Source organism: Homalodisca vitripennis, chromosome 4 (assembly GCF_021130785.1).
Source record: "Homalodisca vitripennis isolate AUS2020 chromosome 4, UT_GWSS_2.1, whole genome shotgun sequence".
In the NCBI taxonomy this organism is placed as follows: Eukaryota; Metazoa; Arthropoda; class Insecta; order Hemiptera; family Cicadellidae; genus Homalodisca; species Homalodisca vitripennis.
In genome coordinates this window covers 94,252,533-94,266,513 of record NC_060210.1, presented here as the reverse complement: position 1 = coordinate 94,266,513, position 13,981 = coordinate 94,252,533, and the positions used below count along the sequence as shown (strand labels likewise).

At 31.9% G+C, this 13,981-nt stretch overlaps 1 protein-coding gene across 1 annotated transcript in view; it reads left to right on the top strand.

Annotated features, from left to right (window-relative positions):
- Positions 1-10,128, top strand: part of LOC124359789 (cadherin-87A) — a 97,685-nt gene extending 87,557 nt beyond the window's left edge. Inside the window, exons 25-36 of the mRNA XM_046812819.1 lie at positions 607-801; positions 1,021-1,192; positions 2,602-2,804; positions 3,528-3,633; positions 3,728-4,017; positions 4,696-4,871; positions 4,960-5,095; positions 5,191-5,315; positions 5,736-5,837; positions 6,134-6,239; positions 6,320-6,454; positions 7,635-10,128. Of these exons, the coding sequence (XP_046668775.1) occupies positions 607-801; positions 1,021-1,192; positions 2,602-2,804; positions 3,528-3,633; positions 3,728-4,017; positions 4,696-4,871; positions 4,960-5,095; positions 5,191-5,315; positions 5,736-5,837; positions 6,134-6,239; positions 6,320-6,454; positions 7,635-7,766 (1,878 nt within the window). The 3' untranslated portion in view covers positions 7,767-10,128. The remainder of the gene's footprint in view (positions 1-606; positions 802-1,020; positions 1,193-2,601; positions 2,805-3,527; positions 3,634-3,727; positions 4,018-4,695; positions 4,872-4,959; positions 5,096-5,190; positions 5,316-5,735; positions 5,838-6,133; positions 6,240-6,319; positions 6,455-7,634) is intronic.
- The last annotated feature ends 3,853 nt before the right edge of the window (positions 10,129-13,981 follow it).

Below are 13,981 nucleotides of genomic sequence, written 5' to 3'. Positions count from 1 at the left end.
TAAAATCCCCTTTGTTTGTCTTTCACATTAAAAAGTATCTAGCATTGGATATCTATATTTGATTTTTAAATTTTTACACTGTACTCTAAAATCCAGTATGTTTGGAATTTTTTTAGTTTTCTTCTTAAAACTTTGTAATAATTATTTTTGGATGAGGTTTTCATTGTTAAATGTTGTAGTATTTTTTGTATATACAATTCAGAACTACTGTAAAATAACTCTGTTAAATAAACTCCTAAGAATTTATTGTTCTTTCATGATAACATACTTAAATTATGCTTTACATGAAATAAGACCATTATTGTTGAAAAATTTGCTTTATAACTAACTTAAATAGCTTAAATTCGTTAAATCATAAAAAGTAATTCAACCCACTATTCACCTCCACTTTAACAACAGAAGTTCAAATCAATACAAATAATGAATAACCTAGGCTATTTTATTCCTTTGTGTCTATACATTTTAGTTTGTATAGACCAAAATGTTTGAATAAAGTGTACAAAAATAATATTCAAAATCATTACTTTGATGTTACTAATAGCTAGTAACAGTACTAGCAATTAATAAAGAGTGGTATGCGTCTACAGGCTTTTTGTTGTTTTGTAGACTGATGTGGCAGACACTTTGATAATGACAGTAAAAGCAGAGGATGGAGATCCGGGTGAAAACGGCCGCATAACATACCACTTCAAGGTCAACGACTCCAATGTCCAGGAGACTGATGAGTTCTCTATCAATGAAGAAACTGGAGAGTTGCGTTCAAAAATCATCCTGGACAGAGAGACCAGGAAACAGTATCAGGTAATTTATTTTCTAGATGGAAATAATTTATTTGTGAGTAAGATAATTCATTTTGATTAAAATAATTAAACTTATTAATTTCCAAGAATCATTTATGGCATATAATAAAAACTAAATCTTTCAATAAAAGGGAAGAAATGAAATTTAAATTAATTTATGACTAGACAACATGTATACATACATCTCTGTTGAAACTATTATACCTGATGAATGTTGCAGCTAGTGTTGGTTGCCAGAGACCATGCCTCACCCAAGTGGTACGAGGCCCTCAGGTTCCTCACTATCATCCTGCAAGACGTTGATGACAACTTGCCGCAATTTCCTCACCTCAACGACTCCCAGCCTTTCATCTTCCAAGTTATGGAGAATCTGCCTCCTAGATCTCGAATTGGTTAGTATTGTGTAATTGTTTGGTTTCTCAAATATGGGAAGAGTTAGAATAAAAATATTTTCTTACTTTCTTTATAAAATTATTCTTTTCTGTATTTTAAACTAGTTATGGGGCGGTAATGACTTGATTTTGGCCTTAAACCACAATTAACATTTTGTTTGTTAATGTCTACTTTTGAACTTAGCTTTGTGATAATATTGGAAGGTTATCAATATATGATACTTAATAGCTTTAATACACGTTTAGGTTATAAAAAGGTCGTCCTGTCATTGAAGTATTTTTATCTCAACAAACTCTTTAGCGAGAATTGAAAATCTAATACAGATTAAAAAAACTACATTTTACTTCTGTCTTATTGTAATATTCAAAGTATTGGTTGTTTGAAAACTGAGTTGTTTAAGTGATAATGATTTCAGAAATGTTTAAGTTAAATCTCTCATTTGAGTTACAGAAAATTGTTTGTTTAAATAATAGATTTGTCAAGAGGAAAATAAAAGAGTGTCCAAAAGTATTATTGAGGTCTCTATAGATAACTTTAAAAATCAGTTGAGACATTATTAACAATTATGACCTCTTGAGCCTAATACCAATGTACCTAATACCACTTGACTACCATGTCCTTCACGTTTCCATAATTTGTCTGCTTAAGCAATGACTATTTCGTAAACTATTACGTCTACTAGTGCTTCTTTGAATTACATAAACTATACAGGTGTGCTGATTGATTGATGCTATACTCTAGGAGCTATCTAAGAAAATTACTAAAGCATTTGTTGAGTAACATGTTTTGCACCGAGTACCACATACTCAAAAACCATTGAAAGGAATATAAGTTGCAGTAAATAGTGTATACAGTATATGTTTAGTATTTACGAAACTTCCATTAAATTGTTAGAACATACTTTAAATTACAAGGGGGAGTAGAACATATTATTGATTTCTTTTACATCATCTCCTTTCACCTTTTATAGTGCTTACTCCAACCCTTCCTCCAACCACCTAACTTATCGATTTCCAATTTTTCAAATGTTTTTATTACTGTATTACTTGTACATTAATCAGAACAGTACTAGTAATTATTTTGCATAATTCTTGATGAAAATCTATAGAGGGCTGTTACATCACTACTGGACACCTAGCAGTTAAAGAGTTGATAGTTCTTAAGGTTATTGCCAAAGAGTCTGTCATGTGACTGGACATTTCTACTTAGTCTTAAATATTTTAAAATTTGGTAATTTTAGGGAGCAACTCAAGGAAATGTCAAGTCTTTTGTAGTTTTTAGGCATTCCATCCTTCAAATTTAAGTAATTTATTTAATAATGGTAATATTCAATGATACCAGTTGGTAGTATAACAGTTCTGTAGTAGATGAAAATGTGTGCTGGAATGACTTACAAAGTTCTGTACAGGTAAGGTGACGGCAGTGGATAAGGATGAGGGGGACAATGCCAGGGTGTACTACTACGTGGTAGATGGTAACTATGACCGAAGCTTCATAGTAGACAGGCTGGACGGCACTATCTACAGCAACACTACTCTGGACCGTGAGCTCAAGGACAACTATGATATCTACATCAAGGCAACCAATGACCCAGACTATTATACAGCTAAGGTTTGTAATATTACGAATGAATCCTGCTTTGAAGAATGTATACTTACTTAGCAGACTAAAGAGATAAATTTATTGAGTCTGTCTTATTATTTTAATGTCAAGCTAGAATGATTGTTTCTTCTTTGCACTTAAAATTTTGGCACGTAATCTTGTCATCTCAAAATAAATAGTTCTTGTTTGTGAGTGCTCTTTTGCTTTGCAGTATTTAATAAAATTAATAACCAAAATTTACTTTGGTGGTTGTATGGTTTTAGAACAGACTGTACTAATTCAATCTGTGTTTTCTTGTGAGAATATTAAAGTGTACACTATTTTTTAACAGTGCTTTATTATATTTATAATTTTATATTTATATAGTAGTTTGTTGACACAATATTCTCAAACTGGTTATAAATCTGCGTATTTGCCAATCAATATGGACTACTAGAGAAGACCAGGTTGGCTAGGGGATGTCAATCAGTCAATACTTAAATTAGTTTAAGTTAAACTGTAGGTTCCTAAGTTTCTTTGGTTATTAATCAATAACCCGTTTTAAAAACCAGTCAACCGTAAATGGTTACACTATGCAGGGCACCTCATTATATTCATCATTTATATCTTCATCCGTGACGTATTATCATGCATGATAAAAGAATAAAGCTCTGGATTTTTCAAAGGCATACAAAATTATTTTACAACATTCACTGCATCAGTTTAAAACACATTGATGATTTTGTTTTGCAGGACAGCAGTCCGACTAACAATGCCAGCAGCATCGCACATGTTCGTATCATTGTGCTTGATGAGAATGACAATGCACCAGTCTTCCAACGACCTGAGTACTACGCAGGTGAGCAAATAAAAACAACTTTATTTAACATTCTTTCGTTTCTTCATAATAAATTAACTGGTAGTAATCGGTCCGGCATTTTGCTGTTGAACAGGTGTGAATGTGATAGCAGACACAGGCGAGTCTCTATGTCAGCTCTTGGCTACGGACACAGATGCAGGTGACAATGCCAGCCTTACATATCAGGTGGTGGCCTCGCACCTGTATCGTGCAGGTGCCAATGTATCGTCTGGCTCTGTGGTTCCTTCACCCTTCAGTATCTCTCCCAGTGGTAGACTGTTCACTGTCACACTTGTTGCCGAGTACAACCAGGACCGCTTCCGGCTCGAAGTGGTTGCCAGAGAGAACGCCCACCCCTTCCGAGAAGCCAAGGCCATCGTTCATGTGAGTCAGGTCACTTTTGTAAAAAAGAACAAAGAAATAAGTTTTATCACTCAAAAAACTTAAAATATAAGAGAATTGTATGGGAAAACAGTTTCTGCTTTGAGACCAAAACTGAATTTAAGCGATTTTGAAGTACAAAAATAATCAGTACCCTAATCAGTATTCGTTTTATGAATAGGAGCCACACTGTTTAATAGAAGTGTCTTTTACATAGATTAAGTTTAAACAAATTTGATTCAGGTACACATGACCAGTACTTGTTACTTAGTGCTGTTATCCACTTCTGTATGCCTATTTGGATGTTTTAAGTCAATGAGATTTAGCTCTGATATTCCCACTTTGGCTAAAAATCTAATGCCTTTACCAAACATGGACAGAAATAGAAGTCCTGTGTATCCAGGAGGCAGTATTCAAAACTCGTGTGAATTATTTGAATTGAGGTTAAATTGTTCAGTATAATTTTTATATTTTGGACATATATATTTTCTTGGAACTGCCTTTGATAAGATTTTTCATTTTGAAGGCCTGAGTTGTATTGGGAAATATGTTATTGTTATTACTTTCACTAACCATACTTTGTTAATCATTACATTTTCCTACACACTTTCAATTACAGTTTACATTATACAGTATATTTAAAACAACATTGTTCTTGTAATATGTTAATAATATTTTAAGGTTTGGGTGTACGAGCAACAACAACTGATTCGGGTAATTCTCTCCCGGCCACCAGAGGAAGTGAATCGTCAACGGGAGAGTATAGTGATGGAGCTGTCCAATGCCACTCAGAGTCTGGTAGTTGTAGATGACATACGCTACCATGTTGATCCTTTAGGACACAAGCAGACTGACTGGTTAGTGCAATAATTGTAATCGAGCATTCATTACTATGATTTACCCAAAAACTATTGAAACAAGTTTGAAATGTTAAAATAATTTCAGGTGTGACATGTACCTGCATGTGGTCAACCCGAAGACCCAGACTATAGCTACGATACCAGACGTTCTCAAAGTGATAGACGCAAAATATGACTTCCTTAAGGACTGCTATGCCGGCTTTGCAATTGAAAATGTTATTGTGAGTATCGTAGAAATTTTTAGTGTTGTACCAGAACAGCCTTGGTTGAATAATTGAGTCTCTTAATTTAAGTAACTTGTTCTGACCTGTTTTAGCCTGCCTATGTGGGAGTGCGGGAAGATACGTTTGAACCTGCCCTGGCTGCCCTCATCGCTTTACTCATTGTGCTGTTTGTGGGCTGTGTCTCCGTCATTGTTGTCTGTTGCTGCTTCAGGCATTGGTAAATTATTTGAATTAACATTAAAATTAATTATATACTTTGTAATACTATTCAGTGAATGAGGGCTTTCCAGAAAGTAAAGTATGTTTTGATATAAAAAAAAGCAAATAAAAGAAAACAACTGTTTTATAAACATTTGAAAGTGACACTAAAATACTATTTTGCAACATAGTCACCATACATTTATCATAGTGGTGAACTAGTTTTGAAATTCCAGTGTTATAAAATTCTGCCGTTTGAGACTTCAACCAGGCAGTTATGCCCATTTTTGGTATCCATCTTGCACAAAATTTATGGTATCCTAACTTCTGCGTAACAATTTCTTGTAACAAGCTTCTTTACATTTTTTACCAAGTATTATTATGTATAATTTATACTTGCAGTTTATCCAATGCCTAAAATTGTTTGTCTATGTCTTAGGGTAATAGCAGAACCGTTGGACATGAAGTCTTCTGATATTCTAATAAAGAAGGCAATACTTGATGATTTGAACACAACAGAAAATCCATTGTGGATTGAACAGTAAGTGCTACTTTCACTTCCATATTAAATTATCTGCTTCATTTTACAATTTTTCATGAGTACAAAAAACATTTACAAAGTAATTTTTTAGAGCTTCATTGTTATTGTGGAAATCTGTCCTTATTGGTATATAATTTTCAATAATTAGATATTTATTTGGAACACAATTGTAATCTTCGGACATGTTTTAATCAATTTATGAAACTGGGTTTTGGTATTTGCTTAATTATATGATTTTGTAGCTAAACTAACCGAAATGTAAAGTATGATGCTATACTAAAGTTATGTGGTTGTAGAAAACTGAAACTTTACGAGGAGCAGGAGTTGACAATGCAGGTATTCTGTGAGCCTGAAGTAACACAACCTGGCCACGAGAGGCGGGACTCTGCGGACATGTCTATGGTGAGTGCACTAGCTGTCTTGCTGAGTTGTGAATGTAGTTGGTATAGAGCAGTACTGTAACAGGTGTGATATTTTGACAGATGGACAACACATACGCTACGATACAGCAGCCGAGCCGGAGAGGTTCCCTCAATACAATGCTGTCGTTGGGTGACTACGCCACTCTTGGTGGTTCCGTGCTGCCTCTCGATAACGTTAGCTCACACAGTCAGCAGGTTAGTAGACTTCAATAGTTACAATTTCCCTGCACTAGGAGTTTTGTACTTCTGATGCACCACTAAAAGTCCATCCATCCATATATGGTAAACCCAGTAGGAGGATCCATATTAACCTTTTTCAACTTCATTAATTCAATTACAGTATGCACTGTCAGATCCATTTAATATATAATTATTTTGTTATTGTTTAAATGTAAGTATGTATTGTATAAGGATATAAATATATACAAATAAATATATATTTAAATTACCTCATACGATAGCTGTTAGTAGTTTTGTATACCAATCTGTTCATAATAATGCGGTGAAAACATATTAAACCTGCTGTAATTTGTTTATACTTCTTTTTGTCTTAAAACTCAAATAAAAAATTGTTATGGCTTGAAAAACAGTTTTTTCAATTTGTCATAGGTAACAAATTAAATATTATTTAATTAATATAAATTTGTTTTATCCTTTTCAGAACATGTATTTTTTATTTAATATTGTATAACATTACAAAGCATATTTTAGTCACTGTTTAGTTGATGCCATATTGCTATTTTTACACAATATTTAATACAAATACATACTATATATATAACTCTGTCAGTGGAAATACAAAACTGATAATGAACGTTGTACTCAGTTCCCATTTGAAGTGCAAAAGGTTAAATTACACGTGGGTAAGTTGAGTGATGCTTGATGGAAACTGTTAAGTGTTCTTTTCATGTTACTTCAAGTTTCCTGTCTTTTTGTGCATCATCCTGTCTAAATGATCATTATAAAAGAAGTTTTTAATCAAAACAATATAACTGATTGAAACATTTTATTTTTTGATAAGAAACCCATGTTTAGGTAAAATATATGTATGCCTATATTGTTTCTTCAATAATTTGGCAGACATACCATAAACATGCATATGATGTACCAACTGCAAAGATCACATGTCAATTAATAAAAATTTCAGAAATTGGTAAAAGCGAATTTGACTCTAATAGTGCAATATTTATAGAGGATATGAAATGCTAAACATTTTGGTTGAAACTACCTTAACTTTGTTTGGGCAATAAAATGAAACAAAACTGCTGAGTTCAAAAGATTTTATTTATTACTTTCTCTACTTTACACGAATGACAACATAAGAAAAGCAATGTAGGGGGTTTAATGTTTACTAAATGATACGAATTGATTACAGATGTTTGAGGCAGCCCTTGGTTTCCAGGGGTCAACTTTCCAGGTGCCTGAGAACACGGAATTGTTCCGAGGAAGATCAGAGCTCAGAGTCAATAAAGATGGACAGCCGGAGTTTGTTTCAGAACTCATTTGATTGTTGTAGTATGCTTATTTTTTTAAAGTGCAACGATTTTCACGAAGACACATCGATCAGAAGACTGCACGGACTTTGAAAAGTTAATGTTTTTATAGTTGGTGACAGACATCAATGACAATATTTTTCAATTTGAAGCAATACGTCGCTTCACAGTGTAAGATAGTTCAAACACAAGAATACAAGACTGTATGTACAATTTGTAAAATCATGGTAGCAGAAGATGTTTAACATCCAGTGCTAACACGAAATGTTGGGAAAAGAATGAATGTTTGGGTAACAGTACCAGGTAACGGTAAATCTGTATTGGGATTGGTGAGTGGTAACAATCTTTTCTTACCATTTCCAAAATTATGCTCTCAGTTTCTTCATAAAAAGAGAAATCATGTTGATTCTTGCATTTGTGAACAAATTAGTTTCATTAATTTTTGCCAATAATATTTTGTAACTCTATTTCATTATTGAATCATATACTTTTCATGCTTTGTTTCTTTACTTAAAATGACACTGAATATGCAAGTTCAGTCTTTTCTAGCTTTAAAGAGACTTAATTATCCTTTAAAGTTTTAATGAAATCTATAATGGATTTCTGTATAGCATACTCATGAAATTGATATGTTAAGTATTTTAAGTATTTATAATTTAAGTAATTTAAAAAAAGTAAAAACAATGGGTTTTATTTATACGTTTATACAAAATAGTAATACATTAATAACACTAATAAGTGATAAATAATTGGTTGTTCTATACAGGTATTCAAAATATGAAAAAACGTAAACAAAAAAATCTTGAATGTAATTTCTGTGAAATTAATACTGGCTCAAATGACAATACTTGTAACCAGGTGATACTCAAAATGTTTTTTTGTAAAGTGTGTGTTTTTTTTTTGTAAATAATGAAAATAGTTCCATTATTCTGGTAGATTGATATGAAGGTTTTTAACAGCCATATTGAACTTAAATTATTAATGGTTGTAGTCTTGCTTCATAAAAGATGTTATTTTGTATTTATAGGCGTGATTAAAAGAGCCAATTAATAATAATGCATTCAATAATAATATTTTATAGTCATATCGTATAATGTTTAGAAAAACTCTCTTGATACTTTTATATCTTTATATTATAAAATAAGTTTTAAATATTTTTTATAAACTTTTACCTGTAAGAGAATCTCAGATTTACAAGAAATATGTTTGTTAGTTAGGCTTTAAAAGTCAATGGATTTTAAAAATTCATCAACTTCATGCTCAATTTTACAATTTTTCATCAATTTATAAACTTCATGTTTGCTAGTTGTTTTATTTGTGTTAGTATTGAATCAGTCATCGAATTATAAATACTGTTGGATAACTCGGAGCATGAGTCTTGAATCATTGTGTTTTCAGTTGAAAATCTGAGTCATTTAGACGAGTTTATCTAGGTGTTCACTAAAACCTCACTTGCTCAAGAATATTCCATGAATAATTGTAAAAATGTGAAAAAATGCATTCAGTATAAGGAGAACTGTACTTTGTGACAGTAAGACATTGTATAGAAATCATTATTTTAGAGATTATTCCATTTAACTCCTAAATAGTATTGCAAATAATTTAAATCAAGGAAATAAACATAAAAAGTAGTGTAATTAGAGTTGTAAATAGAAATTAAAATCTTAGCAATTTTCCAACATTTACAATGCAAAAATTTTAAAGTGTTGTAGAAACTAAATAAAATATACTCTTCTATTTAAATGGACAAAAATAAGCTACATAATTCATTTTAGTTAAAGTTTAAGAACTTTAAATTTACAGTAATTGTCGCACAGATAAATTTCTCATAAAATTAATGTAATGTGTACTAATATGTCCCAAATGTAAAAATATATAAGCAGCTAAATAATGTGATATGATTCCTAAACTATTTGTGAAAGTGTTTCTGAAAACGAGGAATGCCTCTTATATTACTATTAGTTAATTTATTGTCCTGTCTTATTCATCAAGTTTTAAAACAAATCATTACTTAGATGTATCCATATTAAAATATGTAGCAGTATTAAAATTTAGTTATATTCATACATTTTTTAAAATATAGTATTAAATAGGCTGTTTTTAATACACTTTGAAAAAATGTTGTTTGACTCATGAATCAGTGTTTTGGTTGTCAATTCAACATTTTTATTTTCTGTTAAAAATCGTTCAAAATTATATTTGAATGAAACATATTCTATTACAATATTTTTGGTTCAAGAGCAAACGAATCTCTTATTCTTTGCAGTAATACAGTAAAACACTCTCTGCAGTTCCACACAGATGATTCAGATTCTGCATAGAGCCGAGAAATCCAGTATTTTATATGAGTCGATGGTGTTTGTACAATAATTTGTCTACTTTACAAGACATTATGTATTTTTATATCTGTATGTGTGAATATTACCATAATATTTTGTTTGCAGTAGTCTATTATTTAATTAAACAATTTATTGTTGTAAATATGTTAATAGTATTTGTATATTATGTACTGGTATTGATTAATTTTACTATAGATAAGTCTTTCGGTGCCAAATTTATAACGTTTTGCATAATTTGAGGACCAGTATTACTTTAAAACTGTAAAACTGATCAGTATGTCACTGAACAGTATTAAAATTTGATATTATACTTGATTTAATTATACAATCCGAAGAATAATTTTTAATGTAAATAAACATAATTTTAAATGAAACTGTCCTTTATTCACTTGATCCACTAGTAGTTGTAAGAAAATAAAAAATTCAAGTGTAAAAAATAAAAATTGTATTATAATCTAAAACATTAACTTTTTCCTCTCATAAGTTTTAGGCAGAATGAATGTGTATTTGTGATTATATAGAAAAAAATGCTGGACTCCTTTTCAAATGATAATAATGAAGAACTGTTTAACATGTTCGCTGCTAAAAATCCCAATATAGAGTCCCTATATGATGAAAGTTTCTAAGTATATTTTTACTTATTTTTGGATGAAATATGATAGAAATATATGAAAATTACTCATAAATAACAAAAGTTATCACTCTCTACCATTTTGGGAATGCGGTAACTGTGGTTACCGGTTACCGCTAGGTCCTGAAGACCTCCCTTTGCCAGCTCTCGCACTGGGAACGCCCTTTTTTGGCAGTGGAAATATTCAAAATGATTACATTGTAGCTAAGTAAATTGTATTTTATTCGTTTTAGACACATATAAGTAATATTTGTATGTACATTTGAAAAGCAAAATGAATGTGAAAGTTTATTAAAAATGTGAAAAAGTTTATATAAATCTCCACTAACTCACTCAAATTCAGTTATTATTTACAAATATGTGGTAAGTAATTATAACAAAATTATTTAAATGTTTACTTTAAATGATACAAAAAATATTTTAGTACATAAGTTTATAATAATGTATTCCAATCCAGTTGTGAGCACTCCATTGACGTGGGTTGGTCTCGTAATCAGGATCCTCAACTTCCGAGTCCGTCTGGTACTCCACATCGTCCATGTTGTCATCCTCGTCGTTTGAACTCAGTACTGGGCTCTGTTGTACGCTTTGAACTTGGTTATTGTACACCACTTGGAAGATGCATTGTGTTGCACAACCACTTACTACTATAAAAGCTTTAAAAATAATGAAAAAGTCTAATGTGAAAATGAAGTGCATAAAAATGCGGGAAAAGTACCTCCCGAGGAGTGAGAAATACTTCGTTGTGATAGCTCGAGTGCTGGCCGCACACTGTCACAGAAAAAAGGCTCTGTGGTAATCACAGTTACCACTCGCTTCTACTGCAGCGCAGCAGTGGTAACCAGAGTTACCGCCCGCAGCGAACGTGTTAAGATGTTTTGAATACCGTAAAACTGATGTTGTACTTAAAGCCCTAATGATAAATTAGTCTGAATACAGTTAATGTAGATTTAGAGATGTACAAAAATATTTTCATTGTTGCCAAAGTTCAATTTATTTTATTTCTCTTGCAACATAAAATAATGAACAAAAAATATTTGTTGAATAAAAACTTAGCTGTGTCTGTCAGTTGTTAGCTGTAGAGTCCTGTACACCTATATCTGCATGTCATGCCACGCATCATCAGAAGAATAGGCCATGGAGAAGAACACAGGTTATTGGTGTATTGTCGGAAAATACAAATTTCAGTTATAGATCAATATCTTTTCACATTCCTGTACTTTCACTGCACTTTTGTGAATTGTAATATACACAGTAAGCTAAAATCTCACTGTGGTCAACCTATACATCCTAGAAGCTGTGACCTACGTACACCTGAAATCACCCGATGAAGTGATGACTGGAGCACAGCAACATGACTACAACACTCGGCATGCTGCAAACTACCATCTTCCAGCTCACTGCCTAGCGCCCACGGAGAAGAAGCCAACGTATGTCGGAGCAAAGCTGTGGAACGCCCTCCCACTAGAACTGAAGAGGAGAGACCGGCTGCAGTTTGGACACAAACTAAAACTCTGGCTTCAAGACCATCCATTTTACACGATAAATGAATTTTTAAATTGTACTGTTCTCTAAGAATATGTTCAATTCAATAAAGAATTTGTTCAGTGATATAAAAAATCAGTAACACTATGTTTTGAGATCTGCAATCTGATCTCTTCTTCAGGTAAGTAACTAACCTAACACATAATTACAAATTAGGTTAAAATAAACAAATCATATCAGAGCGTGGTGACACGCTAAGTCAGGAATCCCAACCACCATGTTGTGTGTCAACTTCATTAACTAAAACATGCACTTAATATAAACACAACACTAATTATTAAAACTGAACTACAGAATACATATCACAATAGATCTGCATTTTCCAACCAACCACCAACCTGACTTACATGTGTCACAACGCTCTGGTATAATTTGTTTATTTTAACCTAATTTGTAATTATGTTAGGTTTCCTTCACAATCCGTCTATCGTCAAAATCAAACTTCATATGTTAATATTTGTTATAAGTGTATTTAAAAAATTTACCTTGTTTGTATTTAACTATTGTAAATGCCTTGTATATAATATAAGGTTCAGTGAAAGCTCTTTATCACTGGATGTAAATCCATATCTGAAATAAAGGAATTTGTCATTTGATATCTGTATCCTTTACTGTAAGGGTTAATTTATGCTGGCTTTGATGTTTTACTACTTTATTGCAACGTGGATTAGACACCAGTTAATAATTGGTTGAATTTCTAACGATATTTATTAACATATAAAGTAATTTTATTAAAAAGTTTATTTAATATTGTTTTGATTTAATGTTAAAAACTACATCAAAATTAGTATATTTTATCAAAAAATGAATTGCAAAATGTGTTGAGAACGACTAGACCAATTCAGCCAATTCTTTTTGTAAAATATTCATTGAAATTCAAGGAAGGTTTATACGAAGAAAAATATCAATATACCTGAGTTACCTGGAATATTTTGGAATTCAGAAAAATAGTAGTACAGTACTCTTTCTGGTTCGGCCACCTCGGGATCGGACTCTCAACCGGATTAATAAACAGACGAACTATCAGTGATATTAAAAAAACTAATTTATATTATCAAATCAGAACCAAATATGAAGTCTAAGATGGTTTTAATAATTAAATACAGCATACTCACCCAAATATTAATGCCGTTTTACTGTTATGTTGTTCCAGTCACATAAAATATTGATACATCAGACAGCAGGAATAAATATTCAATAAATAAAATGTGTGCTGCTGTTTCCATTTTGCCCAGGATTTCAGAAAGAAGCTTCCTGCGGTACTTTTTCTTAAAACATTCGATGATGCCTTTGTCTATTGGATGAGAGATACTAGTGACATTAGGTGGCCTTATACAATAGTTTCACGTCACTGTAATTATCACATTTAAGATCTTACACAGAATGAATAAGCACATTATCAAGCACAAGAAGTGCTTTAATTGGTAATTTCAAGGATGTCAAGTGTTCTTTAGCTCTTGGAACGATTTCAGTCATGAAAAAACTCTTTGAATTTGGATTTTTACAGTCAAGGAATAATGAATTAAAGCCGAGTGAGGCAGTGGTGCATTGATTTTAGGAATGGATAAACCAGTGTTGACGATGAGCATTGCAGTGGTCGGCCTAGTCTTGTAAGTGATGAATTGGTAGCGAAAATCAACGAAACGATCTGTGAAAATAATCATTTCATGATTAAGGAATCTCAGAACATTCTCCAAAATTTCATGGAGTTTAC